This window comes from Gopherus evgoodei, chromosome 12 (genome assembly GCF_007399415.2).
Source record: "Gopherus evgoodei ecotype Sinaloan lineage chromosome 12, rGopEvg1_v1.p, whole genome shotgun sequence".
Classification (NCBI taxonomy): domain Eukaryota; kingdom Metazoa; phylum Chordata; order Testudines; family Testudinidae; genus Gopherus; species Gopherus evgoodei.
The window spans coordinates 40,277,484-40,302,638 of NC_044333.1; the positions used below are offsets into that span (position 1 = coordinate 40,277,484).

The 25,155-nt window shown below is 44.4% G+C and overlaps 1 protein-coding gene across 1 annotated transcript in view; it reads right to left on the minus strand.

The window, feature by feature from the left end:
- Positions 1 to 25,155, minus strand: part of ANKRD11 (ankyrin repeat domain 11) — a 240,116-nt gene that overhangs the window by 9,188 nt on the left and 205,773 nt on the right. The window contains 6 exon segments of the mRNA XM_030581844.1: positions 1,242 to 7,421; positions 7,423 to 7,940; positions 8,983 to 9,130; positions 9,612 to 9,754; positions 12,077 to 12,280; positions 13,209 to 13,379. Coding sequence (XP_030437704.1) covers positions 1,242 to 7,421; positions 7,423 to 7,940; positions 8,983 to 9,130; positions 9,612 to 9,754; positions 12,077 to 12,280; positions 13,209 to 13,379 — 7,364 coding nt within the window.

A 25,155-nucleotide genomic window follows, 5' to 3' on the forward strand; every position in this document is an offset into this window, starting at 1 on the left:
GTAAGAATGTGGGACCATTTCCCAATGACTTCCTCGGAGTGTTGTGTTTCAGGCAGGGAAAACTGTTTACACTCCCCAAAGGGAGGCCTAGTGCAATATTTTATTTCAATAAAGCTTATTCTAACGAAGTGACAGCCTCCCAACACGTGCACTTGTACAGAATCCAGCACTGCTCTGGGGAGAAAAGGAGGAAGGTTCCACCAACTGCGGTGTTCTCCATTAACTGCAGCAGGACATGGAAGTTCACGTTAGTCAAATCCAGAACGACCTCCCTGGAGGCTGGGAGCCTGTATTTCCTGGCTGGAAGTGTTAGTCTATTGGTGCATTTGCACTGACGAACTCCATCAATGGAGCTGTCAGAGAAATAGCTGTTCCCATAGCCAAGGGGTCACCCCTATTGGCCAGTCACACACTGCAGCCCCCCTTGGTAAAATAAAAGGCAGAAGTTAAGAGTCGCTATCTTCTGCTCAGGCCCGGCCTTAGGGAAAATGGCACTCTGGGAGAACTTGCATTTTGGTGCCACTGGCCCCCATGGACTCTCCACCTTCCCCTCACCCCTAACCCGTCCCCTCCTGCACCCTAATCCCTATGCTGTGCCTCCTGCGTCCCATATCCCTGCACTCCCCTTCACCCCCCTCCTGTGCCCCTAACCCCTGCCCTGTGTCCCCTTCACCCCAACCCCTGCCCCTCCTCCTGCGCCCAACCCCACCCTGTACCCCATTTTACCCAACCCCTGCCCCTCTTCCTGCGCCCAGGCAGGAATCAGGCAAACTCTGCGCAGTGCGCCCCCTTTGTCAGGCCGCCACTTGTACTGCCCACTCGCAGGGCCGGCCCTGCTCCTGCTTATGGTCTTACAGTTACAATACCTAATTAGTATACTGCTTAGAAAAGCAGTTTTGCCTTCTGGCTTTCAAATCCATTGGCTTCATAGGAACACAATCTAAGGTTCCAAATCTTGAGTTCTTAAGCACCGATTAAAAGTCTTGTCTATACAAATACAGCAAAACCCATTGATAATTCAGTTGTCCTTATAGCAAGGCTCAATTTTGTAATCTTAAGTGTGTTCCAAAGGCATTCTAAAGCCAGGTACACAGCTGGGGTCCCATCTTGACTAATACAGAACTGTGCTTTGACTATGTTGGAGGACACCCAGGCTTGACTTGGCTATATCTGTAGCGTTTCTGTTTTATTGTTTCATACAGAGAATGGAGCCAGGAGAAGGAATAGTGAGGGTAACTCACCACTGGAATGTGAAGCTTGCTTAGTGGCTTGCCGTCCAGCAGGTAGGAGCCTGTGTAGGTGACATATTCAGCGTAACACTGCGGAGCTTGGGGAGTGATGTAGCAGAGGATTTTTCTCTTCTCTTCAATCTTTTTCCTGATCTGAAGATATTCAAAGTATGGGTTTGATCTGTCACTGTGATAGGGCTCAATATCGTCCAGTTTTATGGCATCTACAATCGCTGCCAGTGTTTGCTGTATCATCTCTCTCGTCTGCTGGGTGGACGTGTTAATCTGCTGCTGTAGCTGCTGGCTGGAACGCTGGAACCTGCGTTTACGTGGATGTTGGGCTTGAGCATCGTCTTCCTCCGTCACTCGCCCTTTTGCACGTGTGGAAGGTGCAGAAACGGGAGGAAAGTCTTTCTCAGAAGGTGCAGTGTTCTGTTTATTTTGATTGGCCAGCATCTGAGCCCTGTTCCTGGTAATTCGTTGTGGGATCTCTTCTATTTTGGGTGGTTTGGAAACTTCTGCTACTGGTTTTTGTACTGGCTCTATGGTTTCTACTGGAGTAGTCCCTTGGGGTGTGTCTGTCTGGGTGGAAGAGACTTGGCTCCCACTTCGTACTGCAGCACTGTCTTGCATGACCCCACTCTCAGCAGTGTTTGCTTGTGCCAAGCTGCTTTGAGATCCACTCTCCGCTGCACAGTTTGATGAGGGCAGTTCTTCATGGTTTGTTTCTGCCTCTTGTTTCTCTGGCTGAGCAAGCTCTATTGATGCAGTCTGTTGCAAACTCTGTGCCTCGGACTCATCTAATTTTCTCTCTTCTGGTACATTCAATGCTTCCGAGGTAGCTTCTGGTACAGTCACTTCCAATTTTTGTTCCTCAGGCTGTGGCTCTGGTTCCACAGCCAGTAAGTTACTTGGCTGATTAGGCAGCAGCTCCTCCTGCTCACTGGAAGCTGCGACAGACACACTCACATTTAGGACCCCAGTATTTATGACTTCCGGGACAGCTACTGAGCTTTCTTCAATCGGTGCCACTTCAGTCATTTCAGCATCTGGAACATCTTTAGCTTGGAGCGGCAATTCCGGCAATGAGAAGGGACCAAGGTCTAAATCATCTTCTGAGTTTGTGAATGGATCAGGCCAAGTTACTGGCTCTTCCGGGTTTACAGGTACTACGCTACTGTTTTCCAAAGTGTTCACAGCCTCTGCCTGAGTTTCTGTCGGCATGCAAGGGGGTTCTGAAGGCATCTCAGGTGCTTCTTCTGGAAGAGGCTTGCAGTTATTGAAGAAAGTGTCTAGTCTAGTAGGGGACATGTAAGGAGCTTGCTCTTCTGCAGTTGCCATTTCTCCTGGAACTGCTTCTTCAGCATCTTCCTTTACTTCATCAAGCCCTGGTTCAGATACTGACAATGGATATGAAATAGGAGAAACTGGGTATGGAGAATCTGTAGAAATAAAGGGCACGGGTGCAGGATGTATTGGGTCCAGTGAACAGAATGGCTTAGGGGATTCAGGGAACCTCTGGGGAGATTTCATTAGAAGTTCCGATCCCACTGACCAACTGACAGGGTGGTCAGATGGATTACCAATTAAGCTAGGAGGCATGGGAGGATCAGGGTTTCTGGAAGGAGGGTTATCCCAGTCCATATGATTCTGCTCTGAAATAGCTGAACTAAAATGGTTTTCTTCAAGAGGTGGTAAAAAGGTAGACTCTGGTGGCAAAATAGAAGCAGTAGCTTGCTGCTCTTCTGTGGCATCCAAAGGCATGCCAAGATCAGGGGGAAGAGCACTTTCTACAGAAGGTGCAAGCAGCTCATCTCTATGAGAGGGGGAGGATTTTGCTTGTAAACCAGAAAATATGCTTTCAGGTGATTGGACAACATTGCCAACAGGCGCACAATGCAAAGTTTCTACTTTAGGTGATGGAATTCCATAGTCAGGTGAATAATACCCTGGAGACATACACTGAAACTTTTCTGGAGGAACAGAAGGAAGAGGGACATTTTCCTCCATCAAATGCTGCACTGGAGAATCATAATTTGATGTTGCTGGGACACTTTGCTGCCTGAAAAACTTGTCTCCAGCACTGAACTCATCTTCAGGGACCCTTCTTATATCCACCGAGATTGAACGATAAAGGTTTGTGGAGGGTATCGTCCTTGTTGGAGTCTGACTTGGATTGTCGGGGAGTCCACTTGAAGCATTTGAATATCTGTCAAAAAAGGATGGAGAACATGCATTCATGGACATTGTGGATATGGGCAGAGAGTGCTGAGAGTCAGCACAATCAAACATCAAATCTGTGTAATCTTCATTGCTGCATGAAGGAGTTCTTGGTGTCTGTATCACTTCCTCATAGCTTGGACAAGAAACTACCGAAGCTGGAGCTGGAACACCTGTTGGCCTGTTCTGATCTGGCCTGGGAGAAGCAGGTAAAATTTCTTTCAGCTGAGGGCCAGTTACCCAGTCTTTTGAATCTGTCCCCACAGCAGGCTGTGGCTTATTATCTGGTGACAATATGGGAGTCAATGGACCTAGTTCTTTGAGCTTTTTGTCCTTTAGCTGAGTATCTAGTGCTAGTGGTTTCTTTGTGGTCAAATCCAAACTCCTCTTACGCATCTCTTCAGAGGTTTTAATTTTATCTTTTAATTTGGGATCTCCAGATCTGTGCCTCATCTTCTCCATTTGCTTCATTCTCTCTTTGTGTCTTTTGTGGCGCTCCTCAATTTCCAGGTCTTTTTGGCTCAGCATCCTCTCAAAGCTGGTCATCATTAGATCACCATCACCCAGAAGCTTCTCTCTAGGCCTGTTATCTTTCTTACCACCATCTTTGGACAATGTTATTTTATCATTTCCATTACTGATCTTTAGAGACTCTGTTTTGTCTCTCTCTTGGTTTTCCTTGAGTTTCTCCTTAAGTTTGGTTTCACTAAATTTGAGGTTCTCCTCCTTTGATTTATCTTTGAATGTGATAACTTGAGGGCTGTCCTTGTCTTTCAGCACAGACTTCGTCTCATCTTTGTGATGTTTAAAGAAACCATCTGCATGTTTGTCTCTATGCTTTTCCTTTTCATCCTTCCATTTTTCCTTGTGTTTTTCTCTCCTCCTCTTCTCTTTGACTGTGCTGATGGTACTGGAACCATAAGTCTTCTCCTTTTCAGCCTTCTTTGAGAGCTCTCTCTCAGGATCATTTTTATCTTTCTTTTCAGAAAACAAATAGTCAATGTTTTTGTCCAGTTCTTCCTCAACTTCAGCTTTCATGCTGTAGGAAATGCCAAAAGTCTCCCCATCCACGGAGAATTCTTTTTCATACTGATTAGAATCTTTTCTGTTGCTGGAGTCTTTAAATTCATCCATTTTCTCTTTTTTCTCTGTTTTTTCCTTCTTTGCTTTCTCTTTCTCATGACTTTTCTTTGATGAAGATGAGGAATGCCTGTGCCTCTCCTTCTCCTTGAGTTTGTCTTGCAAGCAGGGCAAAGGAAGAGAATCTTTATACTTTTCCTCAGAGGCATCCATAAGAGAAAGGTTAGAAGACTCAAAGAGGTTGGTTAGTCCTGGATCTTGTCCTCGGTCTGTGAAGCTATCAGAAGAAATCTCACTTATTTTATCATTGGAGTCATCTCTGTATTCATTGAGGGCCTCCTCCTCCAATTTTTCCAACAGGCTCTTCTCCATCTCGCCTCCTTTTGAAGACTTCTTCTCTTTGGAATGGTCTTTATCCATCTTTTCCTTATGCTTGTTTTTTACCTTCTCCTCTGCAGCATGCTTCTTTTCGGCCTTTTCAGGGAGCTTTTGCTTGTTTTTCTTTTCTTGGGTGGAGTCTACTGAGGTTCTGTCTTTCCTGTCTTTATACTTCTCGACAGCATCTTTATCCTTCTTCTCTTTGTGTTTTTCGAAGAAACTCTTCTCTTTTTTCTCCTTCCCACTTTCTGCTAATCCTTTATCCTTTTTCTTCTCTTTGGAGTCTTTATCTTTCTGTTTCTCTCCTGAATGTTGCCTGTCGGAAGAGTACTTTCTGTGCTTGTCAGCAAGATAAAGTTCCTTTTCAGCAGCCATGCTATCATCTTTTTCTTGTAGACTGTCCATTCGATGCAATTCATTCCCAACGGCCTCACCAATTTTGAATCCGCTGTAGTCGTCCTTCTCATCTTCGCTTTCATCTGTGAAGATATCTGCGATGCTGTACCAGCTCTTCTCTTTTCCTTTTTTCTCATCTCTTTTCTCAGAGAAGTCCTCTCTATCTCCAGAGAAGTTTTTCTCTTTTTTCTCTTTGATATAGTCAAAAGAAGTCTTCCTTTCTTTGTCTTTGTTATGCAGATCCTTGTATTTCTCCTTAGTATCTTTCTTTTCTTTAAAGCTTTTATCCAGTTCTTTGTCTTTCTGGTTTTTCTCAGCAACAACTTTTTCATTTTTCTCTTTATCTGCTTCTTTGGATTTCTCCTTATATTTTTCTGGTTTCAGTTTCTCTTTCTTGTCCTTATCAGGAGCATCTTTCTTCTCCTTATCTTTCCCTGAATGGTGCCTTTCCCCACACTCCATATTTTTTCCACTGAATTCAGGGTCAGATTTCTCCTTGAATAATGTTTCACAACCATATTCTTTAAACTCATCTCGATAGGGCTCCTCTTGTTTAATTTTTATGTCCTTTCGGTCTTTACAGCTATCAGAGGAATCTTTTCTCTCTTTGTTGATTTCACCTGGATCTTTTTCCTTTCTCTCTTTAACACTTTCTGCAGAATCTTTCCTTTTCTTGTCCTTTTCAGGCAGATAACTAGGAGTGACTTTATGCTTTTCAGTTTGGTCCTTTTTCTTCTCAGGGTTTTTGTCAACGCTTTCGCGCTCTCTCTTTTTTAAGAATATTTCCTTTTCATTGCGTTTTTCATTGCATTCTCTCTTTTCCTTAGTTTTAGTCTCCTTTTTCTTGTCTTTAATTTCTTCCTTCACTGTTTCTATGATTAGTTTTGCCATGCCGTCATTTTTAATCTCCCTGAAGTCTGTCACTGGAGAATCCCAGCTATCCTCGCCTTTGAAATCAAAGGACGAATCAAATGACAAATCAGAAAACCATCTCTCTTGCTGATCATCCGAAAGACTGAATTTTGTGTCCTCACTTTCCAGCAATTGGCTTTTGTTACTAAACTCATCAAATCCAGGCTCCTCTTTGTAAACTTTTTCTTTTTTACATTTTTCTTTCTCCTCTTTGAAGGTTTTTTCTTTCTCCGATTTAGTAATTTTCTCCTCCTTCAGATCATTCTTCTTTTCAGATTTTGACTGCTTGTCCTTTGATTTTTTCTTTCTCTCCTCCTTGTGTATTCTAGGTTTCTCCTCTTTGGGAGACTTCTCCTTTATGGCTTTACTCGACTTCTCCTCTCTGAAAAATTTGCTGATGTCTTTATTCCCCTCTTTGAGTTTTTTTAACGATTTCTCTTCTTTGGACGCTTTTCCAGTCTCATCTTTAAACAACCACTCCTTCTCCTCCAATTTACTTTTCAGTAGCTTTTCTTCCTTCTTACAGTGTTCTCGCTCATGTTTTAACACTTTTAATTTATTTTCACTTGGACTTTCAGTCTCTATCAAACCCTTGTCAGGCTTTTGCTTAGAGTCCTCATATTCAAAAGAAAAAGTTTTGATTATTTTAATGTCTTGGCTGACCGGGCATTGTCCCTTCTCTTTGTTTTTGTGTTTGTGTTTCGTTTTATGCTTTTTAACAATCTTCCCCTCCTTATCCAGCTTTGGAATTGCTCCGTCCACACTGGCATGGAATGAATTCTTCTTCTCGGAGACAGTATTGTGAGAGTTATTTTTCTTTTTGTGCTCCTGCTTCTTTCTCACTGGCTTTAATGACTGTAAGCTCGAATCCTCCGACGTATAGTCGGACTCACTCGTCAGTCTCGTCCTTGTGGAGTCTGACAAGGAACTGACATCTGACCATGCCGGAGAAGATATGGTTTTCCAATTGTCTGTCCTCCAGTGCTTGGAGTGCTGATCTGTAAGATTAGGGTTATGTTTCTGTGAAGCTAAACTCCCATGAGAAGAGGTGGAAGAGGCAGACAGAGAGTTGAACAAGGAGGATTCCTTCAACACTAGCCTAGAGTCCTTTACACAGCTAGAGCTGTGCACAGAGTCTCTATCATCCTCCTCACTCTCCAAATTTTCACTCTCTGATTCAGAGGAACAAAATTTGTCATTTTTTTTTGCCAAACCGAACCTCTTTGCTCTTTGCCTCCTTTTTCCGCTTCTTTTTCACTTTATTCTTCTCCTTCTGTTGCTTGGTGTTGGAGGGCTCTCGAGTCTTACTGCTGGGCAGTATCGAGTGAGTGGAGAGTCTCAGTTTCTCGCCAGTCCCCACAGCCACACCGGTGTCGTCTTCGTCCGATGTGTCTGACAGGATGCGATGGGCAGCTTTCTTTGGTGTCAGTGTGTTATTTTTAGTATAGGTTTTTACTTCCATTTTGGGTATGGAAATAAAACTGTTTGCTTTAGTCTCCTTCCTGTAATCCTTCTTCAGCAAATGCTTGTCATCGACAGGCGGGACTCTGTCCTGCTCATCGTCCTCATCAAATTCATATTCATCCTTTACCGGTGTGATTGTTTTGGGGGGCTCTTGACTCTTGGTCTTATGTTTCAAGCCTTTTTCAAACTCAGAGTCTGTGTTATTGCCATCGACGGAGCTGGAAGGTGCAAATGAAGGGGCGTCCTCCTCCTCCGAGCTCTCTGTGAGGAAAAAAGAGCATAAAGCATTACCCCTGTAGGTTGTTTTCAGGATAAATATGCATTTTTTTTTTAAATAATGGAGATATCCTATCTCCTACAACTGAAAGGGATCTTGAAAGGTCATTGAGTCCAGCCCCCTTCCTTCACTAGCAGGACCAAGTACTGATTTTGCCCCAGATCCGTAAGTGGCCCCCTCAAGGACTGAACTCACAACCCTGGGTTTAGCAGGCCAATGCTCAAACCACTGAGCTATCCCTCCCTCCCTCGCTCCTCTGAAATCTCAAGCTAGCAGTCTCCTTTCTCACACACTGAAAACAGCAGACATCTTGGCTGAGCCTAGAGTGAGCTTAACATTCCTTTGGAAAGAATACCCAAGTAGTTTCAAAACTATGTAGGATGCAATTGAAAATAACCCTTTGGGAGTACTCAGAGTGAGCACAGTTCTAACATCAGGATTCTCACGGAGGAGCAGTGGCATGCAGTGCCTCTCTTGAACTTCCACTAAGTAAGAAGCTGTCCATCCAGTGCAGGCATTGCAGCTATTAGTCATAACTTTATTACCTGCAAGCTAGACTACAGCCATTTAGTGGAGCATGACTGGAAGTTTCCATAAATGCAGAAAACAGCACCTTGCTTTCCCAGGGGTAGGCGGTAATGAACACACAACAGGTGTGCGAGAATTTCTACACTTGCTTCCAGGTGCAAGTCAAAATGCTGGTGACAGTCTTTGAACCCGGAATGATATGGGACCCAGTTACCTGAGGCCTGGCCTCTCCTCCTACATCCCCAGTTGTGGAAGGTGGAAACATCTAGGATGCTTTTAGCTGTAGGCTCTCCAGGATGAGCAGCAGAGCTCTCTGAGCAAAGAGTCGGTTTTGTAAGCATCTGAACATCTTGACTGTGGACTGACTCGGCTTTTGCAGTAGCATGTAGGCGTTTTTGGGCTATTATAACTTCTGTGCATTTTACTGCTTTTGTGGTAGCAGGTTGCCATTACAGCGATAGCCCATGATCCCAACACCCGCACAGGTCAGCACCTCACCTGTTGAGCTCTCTTCACTAGAGGGATAGGTGGTCTTTCCCAGGAGTAGATTCACCATGGTGGGGGAATTAGCAACTTTTAAAGGCGTCTCTCCCTTCCTGTTGCTTTGATGAGGGTTCCCTCCGTAATGTAACAACAATTTTACCACCTAAAAATGAGAAAAACCTTCAAAATCTCAGTATGGTTCAGTTTCAAAGGAAGATGTTTCAGTCCCCTTCACTTTTGTGGGCTGTTCAGACAGACAAGCAGGAAAGAGGTTAGTTTGGGGTCAGAGCTGGCTGCTCATCCTGCCCTGTCACCCAGTGACATGGACACAGTGACTGAAATGAGGGATAGAGAAAATGGCAGGACAGATTTATGGGGGGAAAATGCAAACCTGTATTCTTGTAGCAAGTTCCCTCCTACAATTCCAAGGTCTGTGACACAAAGGGAAGAAACTAGCACAACATTTAAAAGCTCAGGGGCTGGAGAAAGATTTTCACCTGGGAAGATGCAACATGCCTGTCAGTGAAATGAAAATAAATGAAATAGCAATTGCCGAGACAGATACTACCTGAAGCATAGGAAAATCAAACATTTATTTGTAACAAATCACTAAAAAATGGCTACTAAATCCGGCAAGAACCAACCTTGAAATGCCCATTATTAGCTGCATCATGCAGTGGGGTGTCGTCATCCAACCCCTTTGTGTTGACTTCTGCGCCGGCAGCAAGCAACTGCTTTGCGACATCATAGTATCCTCGGTTACACGCCTCGTGCAATGCTGTCCAGCCTGCCAGCACACAAACACTCATGACGTGGCAACTAATTTTGACTGTCGATAATTATGTACAGTATCACAGTAACCTAAATAGATGCTGCGGGCTGCTGCTATGGCAGCTCGCCTGTGGCCCTGCCTGCTGACACGGGGCTTTTCTACCCAACCAGCACATGGCACACAGGACCTGCGTGGCCAGGACGCCAGCAGCTCTGCTTTGGAAAGCAACTTTTTTTGCCAGCTCGACATCTGGTACTTGAGTCCATCCAGCTTTTCTGTTTGGCAACACAACGTGCTACAGTCAATTGTCCTGCAGAGCTCACTCTGCTCAGCGAACTCCAAAAGCAGAGACCATTCAGTGAATGAAATGGAAGGGTGGCTAACACCTCCTGGTGCTCTGCTCCCATTAGAGGTCATTGTTTCTCTCTCCTCTAACTCTTGGACACTCAGTCAGGACTGGGGGTTAGAATTCACCTGTTCATACAGTGTACCCCTAGCTGAACTCTCAGCGCACAGGCTATCTGCAACATTTCACAGCAAGCAATTGTAACGTCACAGACAGGACCATGACTTCTGGAAGGGACTAAGCGTGAAAACAGATGAACTCTGCAGAAACAGAAGCTCCTATTCTCAAACAAACCTCTGAAGAATGAGGGAAAGATGTAAAAATGTCTGTCAGACATGGGCAACAGATTGATTGCTAAGCAGAATCTGTTTGGAAGTTCCCCAGTAGGTGTGTACTACCCCTTGGGTATTCTGCTGATAGCACTAGGTGAGCCAATCGGAACCCTCCATTTCTATTATTAAAAAGGGGTATCTGTGAACAAAATTACTCACCACGAAAACACGTCAGTAGAACACCGATGTTAAACATACAGAGATCCAGACTAACCATATCTACTTATTACATCCAAAAAGCTACTTTAAAAGAATGTTATGGCCACAAAGTCAAGGGCTCAAAAGCTGGGAAATGCCAGAATTAAGGTCGTCCGTGCAACCTTAATTCAGCACTCCTGTGTGTACAATTATGATTAAGGGTAAGATTGTGTCACGGAGGTCAAGAATGTCATAGATTCTGTGACCTTCAGAGACTTGTGACATTTTCCAGGCCTGGGGTGCTGGGCCAGAGCTCCCAGATGCCACAGGCGGCCGCCGCATTTCTGAGCCACCGAGACGGACACTGGAGTTCCCAGCCTCCAGGGGTGAGGAGTGTTGGACCTCTTCCTCCCGCAGTGGAGCTCAAGCTCTCTTACTCAGGCTTCAGCCCTCCCCACCGTCAGCACCATTTTGTCACAGTTATTTTCAGTAAAAGTCAGGGACAGGTCACAGGCTTCCGTGAATTTCCGTTTACAGTATTTGGGATAGACAGGTTCCTCCTCCTCGCTGCCTGGGCACCAGCAGAGGGAATCCTGAGAGCACGGAGGAACAGGCTCCCTGTTCTCAGTTCTGGGGCCACAGCTGACTCCCAAAAGCTTGAAGGAGCAATTGCAGGAAGAGTCCTGCTCTACCTCTGCAATCCTGGGATGGAGCATGCTCAGTACAGACGGAATGGTCTCAGAATTCAGCGGCCAAACTCGAATCAGTCTCTACTGAGCATGTGCAGACTGAGATTTGTCAGACTTCTAACCTGACCTGACTCGGGCAGTTTTACACAGGGAGAGCGAGAAGCTGTTCGGCATGTGCAAAATGTATCGTCCCAAATCTCATTCCTGAAAACAGCCGAACTTACAATAAAAACAACCCCCCCAAACCCAGCCTAAGGCAAACAGCTGAGAGCGAGAACTTCAGCACACATGGCTCTCATTTGACTAAGTTATAACAAGTAGCTGAACACAGGATCTTCTATTAGAAAGTGTTGGGCAAGCTTAACTACAGGCGTTGTCACAAGCTCTACCGCCTGAGGGCTTTGCTGGGTCACACTGAATGATTATAAATGAAGCAAATCACTGCACCTGCCCTCATCTTTCACGAGGATCTAAGACTTGCAAGGACAGTCGGCAAGGCTCCATCCTCATCTGGATGGAAATTGCTCACATCTCATGCTGAGACTCACCACTCCATTGCACTGCCCTAAGCTCATGGTTCATGCCACAAGGCGGGTTAGAAAAATTTCCTATGTACAGGTCATTCTGCAACTGTCCATTACCGTGTCTGGTCCTGGCCACTGTCAGTCTAGAGATGGAAAACTGGACTCAAGGGACTCTTGGTCTCATTGGCCTGGCTATTCCTATATTTATTAAAGGCAAGGTGAGATACTGGGCACATACAAAACCACAGACTGCACTTTGGGCTCCTGGCTTATTAATCAGATCACTGAACTGCAGCTGGACTTGCTACCTGCGAAGTCTTTAACGTTGACATCTGCGCCCTCAATGATGAGTTCCTTGATGCGCCGGGCATCTCCTCGGATGGCAGCTCTATGCAGTCGAGTCTCTCCACGCTCATTTCTCTTATTTACTTTATCTTTGGTTTTGGAGGCAGAGTTAGGAGTTCCCTTCTGACACACTGTAGACTGAGAAGGATGCTTTGGTGTTGTATCTACTGCATGGAGAAGAGAAATACGGTGAAGAGCTGCACTTTGAAGGAAAACCAGAGCCCTCAGAGGGAGCTGTTGCAACACTTTTAATCCAGCAGCTGCACTGAAGCACTGGCTGCAAGGCACTCAGAGGTAACTGATCCTCTGGACCAGATGTGGAGATAGAGGAAAGCCTGTGTATGTATAATACAGATATAAAATTGTAGGCTGCGCTGAAGCACAGACTGGAAAAGGCTGTAGTAACCCTTGTACAGATTATAGACAATCCTATGATTTCAGAGAGGACAAAGTGTCTCCTAGTACCCGAAACTCTCACTTCCAAAGGGAAGTGACAAAGTGAGCTTCCCCATGGGCATGTGAGGGACTAACTGTCTGGAAGGACAGTGCACACACTTCTCGGGAGAAGCCCTGAATATTTGGAAATTCACTTGCTCTCAAGTGAGAGTGACTTGAAACTAGGTTCACATTAAGAATGACAGCAACAAAAATAAGGTCCCTAGATACGCCACTGTTCTGTATGTAAGACAGAAGGATACACAGACAGATCATATAACACATATAAAACCCCACAGGGGACCATATTGGCAACAGATACTTACTATAGTATATTGAAATATTAATTCCATGTTAAAAACATTTACTACATTATATCATTAAGTGATTTTAGGTGAAGATGGAATATTTGGCAGGAGTGAAGCATTTGCATTCCTTAAATTCATTTCCAGACCCTCGTACTGTAGTCTGGAGGCAAAAGAATTATGCTACCAACCTTAAAAAACATGTCCTGGGTGCCAGGTAGATACCACTGGTACACATGCTCACCCATGTCTATTTTGTGACCATGGTGGTTGTTTACGAATAAGCAGAAGCATACCAAGTCTCATTCAATATGAGTTCAGGCTCATCCACCCACACCTCACTTTCAGCGCTCACCTGGGCTATTTGCAGATTCTTCTGCTGTCATCTGCATAAGAAGGGCAACTTGCTGGCGCTCAGAGAGTGGGTAACCAGCCCTAATTCCTGACAGCCCCATTCCAAACAGCAAGCCAGGTTTCCTAGTGGCAGGCTCCTTTTTAATCCTCTTCCGTTCTGGACCCTGCTTTTCTGTGATGCAATCAGAGACAGAAAGGGAAGGGGAAGGTTTCATGCTACAGACATTTCCACAACTGAAATTCACAATCATTTTTCAGACAAGTGCTAATAATAGCTTTCCCCATTCATGTCAGTCATCTTCTTCGTGTGGCGGATGTAAATGTAGAGCAACAACTATCATTTTACGTTGAGATGGTTAAGCTGGATCATTGCATCTGATAACTCTTGTCAGTGTCTTACAGAGTATAATGAAACCACTGGTGAACAAACCTGAGTTAGAAGCACTGGCCTTTGCCAGCACTGATGCTCTTGGACGGATACCCTCATTCAGAACCACTAAAAGCCACGGCACCGAAGCACACACCTCACTGGCTGCCAGAGAGCACCGCAACACCTCCGTACAGTGGAATATTGCCGAGTGGGGGACGCCTTACCTCAGCATTGCCTGCCGCAGGTCACTTTGCTGGCAGGTAGGCCATTTCCTAACTGGTATTTTTTTTTGGTTTAGATTCTCTTTTCCCCCACCCTCCCTAAACAGCAGCACAGGAGGGGGAAAGAGAATGAACATACACGGAGGCCAACTCTCAGTACTGTACCTTCCATCTTGCTTCTAGGAACCTCCATTTCATGCCATGGTGCTTCGAGGAGCGTACCAGCCTTACACCACCACAGCATGGACTGAACTGGAGGCATCTAAAAGCAGCAACAGAAAGTGCTAACAAGATACATTGTAACAGCTATGAAATGTCGCTGTCTCATCCCCTTCAGCTAGGGCAGGTCCTGTACTCATCACTGGAACCGCTACAAAATATCACGTCAATCCCCATGATACGGTGTGTGTAAACACTGCCCCGCGGATGCCCTCCTTCCAAGTTACAGCAGACTGTCCGTCTGGTTCCTGCATCACCTCCAGTACATTCTCCTGCGGCCGTGCTTATTCAGCTGGGTCCCTTCCCCTACCTACCTCTGTGAAACCAACCAAAAGGGAGGTAAGAAACTCTTAAGAACAGTTTTTTGTTCCCAGTAACTAACTGGTCTAGCTGCAGACGACTCCTGCTGGGAGGAATGAGGGTGCTGCCCAGAGCCAACGTTTGTTTGTGACCTACAATGTGTGCGGGAACAACGCTAAACCCAGGCCTCTCCCCACATCGCCTATCACTGCTCTCACCAGCCAGAGATAGCCAGGGAGAGCTAGACCTTAAAAGTATTATCGGATTTGCTACCTCACTCTTGCTTCTTTCAGCTCAGATGTACACTGCACCTTCCTGAATATGCAGCTTCTCTTCAGCAGGTTTCTGATTTCCCCTTAGGAAACACTGATTTTTCCCCATACACCCAGAATTAACACTTCCTCCTGGTCACTTCCCTGTCCTGTACTGACACTCCTCCTATTAGCAGACCTCTGAGATGGCACAAGTCTGGCTGTGCTCTCTGTTGGGTCTGCAGAGCAGCAGGCAAGGCACTGCATGTCCCTCAGACGAGGGGTGGGGTTTGAGTTTATAATCTCAACGAGAGAGTTTAAGAAATAAAAATTAGGTTTGTCTGGCCGAGATGTCCTGGCTGGTTTTATTTAATTTCTGTCAAAAAGAATAAAATAGCAACAGAAAGACACACCAATTCCAAAACCAACACAAACTGAAGGACTGTCCTGGATCCACAATGCAAGAACAAAAACACAAGGTTAAGGAGAGAGGGGAGAAGACAGGGACTCTCCATACACAGGGCTGATGAGAGGTGGGGAAGCCGGTACAAATTACCGGAGCCCGGCGGTCCGGAAGGGGGCCCAGCTTCATCGGCCCTGTTTAGCTGGTCCGCCGCCCTTGCTGGGGGGCCCGAAAAAATTTTTTCACCAGGGTCCAAACCCACTCTTGGTGGCCCTGTCCACACATCCCTATAAACAATCCAAACATTACACATATTTCAGTGATTTAAAACTAATTCTAAGAAGTGCTGTACATATATGATCTAAGCTGAATTCTGAAAGGCCCATTTATAGAAAAAGCAGATAACACCTATCAAACTGGTAGAATGCCGACAAATGGTTCCCACAGCTGTATCCTCACAAACCGTCCTATAATTTTATGTTGAATTCATGCTAGTTTTTGCTTCAGAAATCTGAGCATTGAAAAAGTGCTTAGTTGCACTGTAGTCTTGAAATAAAAATGTAAAGCCCCTGATGAATTGCCCACAGCTTTGCTGGTTAAATAGAACCTGCACTATTTAGCCGATCGTGTTCACTTCTCAAAGGAGCAAGCAAGGGGGGAAAAGTCTTTTTAAGTATGGAAATAGCCTTAACTCTTGCAGTTGGCTGGACAGCAATACCCCAGGAGGCAGTGCTAGCCAGTAGGGGATAATCCTGCAGAAGTTGTAGTGAAATCTGAGGGGGGCAGCGGGTGTCTAACATAGCAAGTTGGGAAGTATCCTGTTACACAAGGATAGGAGTCCCCCTACATATCTACCTCAGCACCTTTATTTAAATTTAATAGTTTTAAAATACTTTGAGACTTCCCCTATACCAGCTCTCTGCCAGATGACCCCCCAAGAATCTTAGCATTGTAGTTTATTATGAGATTTCCCTCCCACCCAACAAGCTTGATGAGGGTTGCCAACACCCTCAAAAACAGGGTTACAAACCATTAAGTGGTCTGCAATTCCATGCAAGAAACCTGGGTCCAGGTGGTTTCTCAACAGACCAGAAAAGAATGGGGATATTACAATGTCCTGCCCAGTTCTCCTCTTTGGCCACAGGAACAGAGTTGGAGATGCAGAATCTTGGAGCAGAGAGCCAAGAGCAGGAAGTGGGAATCAAAGTGGGTTTCCAGTGGAATAGCTGAGAGACTTACCATAGCGGTTTGTAATATCTCTATCAAATATTTTCTAAGGCATTAGATTTGTATAACTCGAGTAGCATTAGCAAAAAGCCAACCATTAGTGAGAGCCTAGGCCAGCATTTCAATATGCTCAGAGAGTGCAGGGTTAAGCTTTTTGTGGAAGCTCTCGTGAGACTATACAGCCTTCCCTGCACAGCTTTGCCAATGCACTTCCCTCCTAACCTGAGCAGACCACCATACTAACTCTTCCTAACTAATCTGTGACTTTTGGATAGGAACAGTGTCCACATCAGACTAGAGTGAGATCCCCAGAACTATCCATCAGTGTGAACTCAGATGAAATGCTAGTTCTTTAACCCATCATGTTGCCCAAGATCGGTTTGTCTTGTTTAGATTTAAAAGGATTCTGTCAACTTAATCTAGGCAACTTCCAAAAGCTTGTTACAAGTCATTTTCCTTGGGATTCTGCCCCAAGTCACTTGGCTGATTTTTGTGGTTTTACAATCACATTTTCCTGCCCGTAAAATCTCATTCTCTCTCCTCTGTTGCTATATAAACCAGTCACAAGAACAACAAGGGAAACTGATTGGCCAGCTAACCTGTACAGAAGAATGAGTGAAAATGACTAGGCAAAAGCAAATCAACTGCAAAAATACAGAAATATTTTCCAATCTTTTTTTCAGTTACAGCCATATTAAATGTCCCTTACAACAATAGTAGGTGAAAAAATGCGATTTTTATGTTGGCATGTCCCTTTAAATTAAAAAGTTACCACATAGTACCTGAACCATCTTTGACAGACTCAAACACCGTAGGTTCCTCACTCATGCTGTGTTGAGAGTTATGAATCAATTAGAAATTGAGATGTTTCTCTTATTTTTTAACTTTGCTGTCCGACCTAGTGTAACACCAACCCACAATCACTAAATGTTCAAAAAAATGGTAATGAATAGACTGGGGTTCCCAGCAAATCAATATGAAGCGTTTGTAGTGGCTGGAGGAATGGATCATCTGTCTTGCATTCATCACAGAGTTTACAAGATCAGATTTAAATACCAAATCATCTGTTTAAGTTCTCCACTTTCAAATGGGGCTATGTTCAGATACTAACTACTGATTTCTCTCTATGTAGCTCAACGACATTTTGACCCACTCAAACACAGAGGAGACCGTTGCATCACTAATGCTATGTATGCCAGTGTACTTCTAGCGGTGGTGATCCAAGAATAACCTATGTTACATAACACGATTCCCTGTAATGTATCCCAAGCCAAATTAGATTGTTTATCTGGAGGGTAGCAAGGGATTCTGGAAATGGAAAACTGTTGAAAAACTGAAAGGTTTTTAGATTATAAATTATTACTAAAATTACCTTGCTAACCCTGGCTTGGCATGTTCCAGGTGCAAAGTCTGCCACTAGCAAGGGATGCACTGGAAATCTTTGGTGCAAAAATGATTAACATTAGAATTATACTGCAAGCAGTAACTAGGAGATAACAGGTTAGGCTTTTCACACCACCCTGGAAACAGCGAGAAATGTCAAACCAATGCAATCATTTCCAGCCTGTTTGGATTCTGACCATCACGGCCATACGAAAGCATTGAGACCAATCCATGAAGCAAAACATGTATCTATCTAACCCATCCCACTGTGTCTATACATATGCTCTTTTGGAGCGCCATAGAAGAGAATGATGCACCTTGCATGGCAATCAGCAAATATATGATGTTTGCAGTTTAAGCGCTGCTCATTATTAAATATGTCCAACCAGTGTAATACTCTTCCCAACAGTAATGGTGAAAGCAGAGCCCATGTTGACTGGAAGGAGAAGTCTCAGAAAGGAGTCTGAACACATATGTAAGGAACATGTTTTCTCAGCACAATGTCTTTGGAGTGACAGCTTAACCAGTAAGATGAGCTGCAGGTGAGTTGAGTGGTAAAATGTCATAACTGTCCATTCAACTATCACTTCCTTATGGAACAAAACTACCTGGACACAACCGAAGAGCAAAGTAAACCAGACCCACTCTCTGTCATTACAGACAGCTGTTCTATTCTATGATCACAGACTATTCAGGAGTTCCTAGGAAGAAGAAAGATGGTTTTCAGCTCTCAAGAACAGTTCCTGAGACGAGTCTTCAAGCTGGGACGGCGCACTGAGCTGGTGAGGAGGAAGCAACAGCCAGGAGTGTTTGACAAGCTTGTGTGGCCATCTATATATTGGAAGATTTGGTAAAAACACACCTGCCTCTGGTTTTTAAGGGGACATCATAAAGTTGCTTAGATTATGAGAAATACTGTGATGGAATTATTTAAAGATGCAATAGGCGCTAGAGATTTCTGTATGTCAGCAGTTTCTGTACTTTAGAGATTTCTGTCCTGGCTATGTTATAAAGGAGTTGTTCTGTGTCATGTATGCATATTGGACACAGCAGCAGAGAGATTTCTAAATCTTTCCTCCTTCAGACAAGGTTTGCAAGTGTTTTTGTTTGGGTTTTTTAAGTGGAGAGTGCTGATCTGACAGCCCTGGAAATGAGTCTTCCATTCTATCCTCAGAATAGGAGAAAAAGCATGAGCATCAGTGGCGTAAGCTTTCTCTGTGCCAACATCCCTCAACCTTGACCAAGAAGGATAAACTTCCAGAAGTGACCATCTTCTTAACCCTGCAGACTCTGCTGAATGCAACAATGGTGCTAACTTGTATAGCACTTTTTGTGAGAGGGACACCTGAAACCAACCACTCATTTCACACAAACTGTTCAGCAGCAGGCACTGCCACCTTCATGATGCCCCTGGTTTCTGTTAGCCCAGGGAACAACAGACCAGGCCTGGAAACTGAGCCAGCCCCTCTTTAAGCATGGACTACAGGGTCACCTATCTGGCTGAAATTATAGTTTTTACATGCAAAGTTGGTATTGCATCAAATATGACATGAAAAGGTCAAAGTGGTTCTGGGTCGGATTCACCCAGCTAATGACTCCAGCTGGTATGAAACAGGCCATGCAGGACTTTCCTCACTCCATCATTTTAATTAAGAAAAATGCTCCTGATAGAGATTCATTCTTTGCTCTCACTGCATTCTCTTTTCATTCAGCTTGCACTGCAAAGTGGAGGGGCTTGAACAAACAAACAGAAGATTACCCAGCTTCATTGTAGCTAGGAAGTGTTTTCTGTATTCTAGGAACACAGGATCTGCCATACTGCAACTGGCCAACAGTCCTCCTGCTTGAGGCTGGACACCACTTGGACCTCAGAGTAAGGCATAAGCTCTCTCTAAGTGCACTTAATTTTTCTTGAATCCTGCCATCAGATTATGCCCTGAAACACTGCGGTTAACAAGCCTCATGTTAGTTAGTTAGTGTGTAACTGCAGATACCATTCCTGTTCTTACTGTATTGCCCTTTCATGGATCGTGAGGTGTTTACTTCAATTACAGCCTGTGCTAACTAGCTCAGTAGGTTGGTTATACAGGAAAGTATTTCCTTATATCAGTTTTAAGTTTGCTGCCTATTTATTTCATTGTCCCTTGGTCCTTGCATTATGGCAAAGGGTACCCAGGGCATTGACTGGGGTACTGGCTTCTCTTCCAGTCAGGGCATACACCTCTGTCCTATCCTCCTATTTTCCTTTTCAAAATGAACAGTCAATTTTTTACACTCTCCTGGCATGCGGAGCCTCACTCCTGATGTCTCTATTAATGTATTACCTCCATCTGCATTTTTTCTTCTTCTGGTAGATCTTTTTTGAGAATCCATTTATTCAATTTTGCTTTTTCATTAAAAAGTTTAATTTTTATCAAAGTGGATTCATAAACTCTGTAAGTGTGCAAACACAGAGAGGCCATTTGGTGCAGTTCAAGGCCTTGCATATCTCCGAAAGAGCCAAGTAAATTAGATAGCCTTGGCATACTTGCAAAACAAAAGAGCATGCATCAAACACAAGGGCAAAGTTGGAGCTTGTCCTTCAGTTCAAACCTCAACACTGCCGTGTGAGTGACAAGCCAGATCTGCTTTCACAAAAAAGCTACCAGTTGGGAGCAACAGATGCATTGTTTGGCCATGACTGTGAACTGAGCTGACCCAACAGACAGCACCTCACTCCTTCCTTGAGACGTTAGCACCATTTCAGAACCCAGCATGTGCAAAGATTGTACAGAGCTCTTTCCATTCAGTGTTCCTGCACAATCGGGTTGTATTTGTCTGCTAACATGTGCCCAATTACCCAGCTCTGTCTGGTCCTTAGCCTTGATTTAGCTAAATAGTTTGTGTTGTCAGCACAACCTTTTCTATTTATCTTGTCTTCTAAGTCGCTGTTAAATATATTGCATGCTGCTCTTAGTACTCACCGCTAGGGTGAGCTACGAACAATCTTTACTGGACATTTTCTTCTACTCTTTCACCTCTTATCTACATAGCCTTTTGGCATGGGTGACGGGTAGCTGTGCAGCTGCCTCTTCCAATCCTTCGCTGAAAACGTCTGTCTCTCTCCACACCATCCACCAGAGAAGGGCACCGTTCGTTGCACCCACGGTGAAATGTCTGTGCTTGATGATTATTCTGCTATCGCTGACCGCGTGCATCTTGATTCCCTGACAAAAGTATTATGTTTCAAAAATGGCTGTTCCATATCAAGGAGTCTCTCCCCTTATAATAAACCCTGCATTTTATGTATAGACTCGGGAAATTTATGTGCTGAAGGAGAATTCCACTTTAATTAGACTAAAACCACGTGTCATTCTCCCTGACAGTAGTGACAAAGCTGAAGAATCAAATCAGATCATTGAAAAATGGATGGTTTCTCTATGGCTTGAAGTAAAATTAAAAATAAACTTACACCAAGAAAATGCTTTGGCCTAGATAGTGCCATGAGCTAAGGCTACTAAGCAGTTTATCCTTCCTGGTGTGAACACATTACAGGGCTTCACATTCCCACTGCTCAGGTGCCTTGTAGCAGCTGCCTTTCTCAACGGGTAGGTATTTTCACTCAAGCCTTTGGCCTCCAAAATTAACAGAACCCACTGCCGCATGGCCAACACTATATCATCGACCCCGTGGCTCACAAAGCCACCACAGCAGGCAAGTCTTTTTCACGATTCGCAAGCTCTGCATTTTGTCCCTCATTGGCCTTCACAGCTGTAATTCAAATGCAGACTTGGCAAATCACATTTCACCTGGAAACATCAGCGCTGTAAGAAATCAGGGTTCATCTACTCAGCATGCTCCGTTGTGCAAGGAAAGCCACATCTATATCTCTTAGGTACCATAACCATGGTCCAGCTTTGTTGCCACAGACATAATAGAGGGCACTGATGGGGTCATGCTGAGTGACATCTCACCCAACAGCTCTGTGCCACAGCTATAAAATACAACCAAAGCAATGTAGAATGGCTGTGGGTCTTCAAGGGCTATGTTGTGCGTAAGCATGCAGAAGGAGTTTATAATTAGAACAGGAATGCTTTCATTAATATTTCTCGGCTGTTTCTGGGCTGTCAGAATGAGCACGCAATTTGCAAAAATGCTTGCAAAGTTTGACTGAAAATGCTAAATTCTTACTAATTCTGCAATGGCAGAAATCTCCTCCACAGAACACTTAACATTAAAAGCGTGCGATTGACAAGGATAAAAATAAACCTAAAAACGACTGCTGCGCTCTTGCTTTCACTTGCTGCAGTATGACAGACGGGTTTGATGTAGCTAACTGCATTACTTGTGGATGCTGTGCTTACATCCTTCACAGGAAGGAAATCATCTTGTGATTAAAGCACAAGCCTGGGAGTTGGGATTTATCACCAGATCTGTCGCTCACCTGCTGTGTGACCATGGCAAAATCACTTCACCGCCCCATGCCTCAGTTTCCCCAACTGTTAAAGGAGGATACCCCATCCCAATGCATTCAGGCTTATTCATTAATGTCTGTAGTGGCACAACCGCCTTAAGATGAGGAAAGGTGGTAGAAAAACGCACAGTATTATGATTAGATGGTCAGCTGCTGATTGCTGCAGCACAGAGGTTCATCTGAGCTTTTTAAGCATTTGAGAGGAAGTATAGGAAATAGGCCAGAGGTTGCATTTCCTGTGCTGACTGCATAAGGAGAAGGGTGGAGCTTTTGCTAGGGTTAATGCCATTCAGGTTTGAGAGCTGTGAGCTGGATCTCAGGCACAAGCAGAGCTACAATTGTGATCACACGAGGTGGCCAAATGTACTGACCCTCTGAGCCGCATATGATAATCTTCAGAAGTTAGATAGCTGGGTGCACCTGCCAGGGCTTGGAGCTTCTGCCTGCGGCAGGGTGGTGGGGCCTCCCACAGAGTAGAAGCCACTAGACTCTCTTCCCCGCTGGGCAGAAACCCCTAGTTCCACCATCCCACTGCAAGGGCAAAAGCACTGAGCCCCTCCCGCCCAGTCTTGTAAGCAGAGAATGGGGGGGAATATGGAGGGTTTTGCAAGCCACATTTTAACTGTAAAAGAGCCATATGTGGCTCGGGAGCCGCAGTTTGGCCCCGTTATAGCAGCTATGATTGGGGTTAGATGACGCAGCAAAAACACTTGTGCCCTGGCTACAATACAGCTTCCACTCTCACTGCCATTGCAGAATCATGCTGACGTGCTTCCACAGCGTAGGCAAGATGACAGTTTACAATCTGGGCTGCTGTGCCCAACCAAGGCAAAATGTACCATGAAGCAAGAAAGAATACAGCACGGAAGACTTCAAAGGTACCTCTCCCAAGACAGCTAGACCAACCTGGAATGATACCGTAAATGTGGTTGTTAGAAGAAAGCACTGCTCAGAAACACAGTTTTACAAGATACAGGTTTTTAACTAGTGGCCTGGATTGCTTACCTGAAATGCAAATTATTAAGACTTTATATACACTGAAATCTAGTGTAAATGCAGAACTAAATCCTCACACTGCTCAAACACACTTCAACTGACAAGCAAAATGAAAGTGCCAGTGTAAAAACCATTACACACATTAAAGTTCTTTTTAGTCTGGGCATTTAAACTCTTCACAGCCAGAAGCTACTGCCATGGAAAACAATGCACTACACACATCAGCCTCCCTCATCAGACATCCCCATTGCTTTGAGTCAAAGGGTTAAGCCCATTTGCTGCTGCCCAGAAGAGTTTTGGCAAACCGAACTGAGTCAAAAAGTGAGACCCATAGGGTGGCCTGAAACCAAATATGTAAACAGGAAGAACAGAACTGGAGGAGGGGAAAGCTGATTAGGAAGGATACAGGATGTGCTGTTACCCTCTTGCAGTTTGGTTTCAAATTCTGAATCTAAGCAAGAAAGTTTGATTTAAAAAAAGTTCAGTTTACCAGAGTGATAAACGAAGCAACAGACAAAGGCTTTGAACTGGCCTTCCTGCTTCAGACCTGCCTAGACATAACAGGGCTACAACCACTGTGTTTTATTTAACTGCTCCAGATAAAGAAAATCTTTACTCAAGGTTTGCATAATTTCATTCTACAGTAGTTTCTGCAAATGCCCCTCTCACTTGGTAAAATGCTATTCTGTAAATCCTTACAGTAATGTCAGTGAATGAAGAGCAAGACTTGCCCTTGGCATCTATTGCAGTAAACAAGGAGGAAGATTATGTTACACTAACAGGCCTTAGCAAGGGACTGCTTGGAAAGTAAGTCCTTTTTGATGTGATTGCACCAATGTTACCATCCTCTTTCACAACCTTAACAAAGATCCAGACATGTTTCAGTTTGTTTTCCAGAGGTGAAGAAAGCATGAGCTGATGCAGAGTGTGTACAGTGGAGTGCAGAAAACAAGAAAGGAAGTGGTGGCACGGATAATCCTAATGGTTATCATTAATACAAAATCTAATTTAGAGGAATTGCAATAAGACCAACTTAAAAACCCACCACTAAGAGAGAGAGAGAGAGAGAGAGACTTTTGTAATTAAAATTGCTACCCCACTAATTGCAAAGCATATTTAGCCAAATCCCACCTTCCATTCACCTAGGTTTGAAGCAGCTCATTGGCTCCTTGCTTTAACTTTCTATGAATCTATAGAAAAAAAACCTCAATCCTCTCTTGCTATTTTGTTCAATTCAAGGATTCTGTTCTCCTCCTGGTGCAAACACTGAAGTCACACTGACATTAATGGGTGCTAGACACAGAAACAAGAAGAATTCAGAACCAGAATACAGCTATGCCTGCAGAATATACAGAGGGAATTACTTTAATTTCTTCAGCAAAACTAAAAATGTGAATCTAGGAGCTGTAGGTGAAAGATGAGAGCACGAGTACATTTCCAGGACAACAAAAGGATTTGCCAATTTGCCCACAGGTGGTTCTTGTGCCCAGCTTAGATTCCAGGACTCACTCTCTCTCTCTCTCTCTCTCACTCACTCACTCACTCACTCACTCACTCACTCACTCACTCACTCACTCACTCACTCACTCACTCACTCACTCACTCACTCACTCACTCACTCACTCACTCACTCACTCACTCACTCACTCACACACACACACACACACACACACACACACACACACACACACACACACACACACACACACACACACACACACACACACACACACACACACACACACACACACACACAGTATTAATTTAGAGTACAAATCCTTTACTGTTGGAAGGCTGTAGGTGGCTATCCAGAGGTCCCACAGCACATGCTGTTTCATGTGGAGGTATTCAAGATTCAGCTATCGGTTTAGCTCTGCATGTAAGCTTAGCACAATACAGGTTGAAGCACAGGCCTTAGCCGAGGTGGAAGAGAGAAAGGAGGACTGGGAGAAGGAAGAAAGGCAACACCAGCAAAAAACCTTGTATACATTTTTTAGTACATTCTGAGAAGCCTGACAGTTTGTGGTTAAGAGAACTCCAATCCAGAGCTGCACTGGCAGACTGCTTCAGTTCGGCAGCATAGCACTCCATTCCCTAGAAACATGTGGCTCCCTGTAACACACAA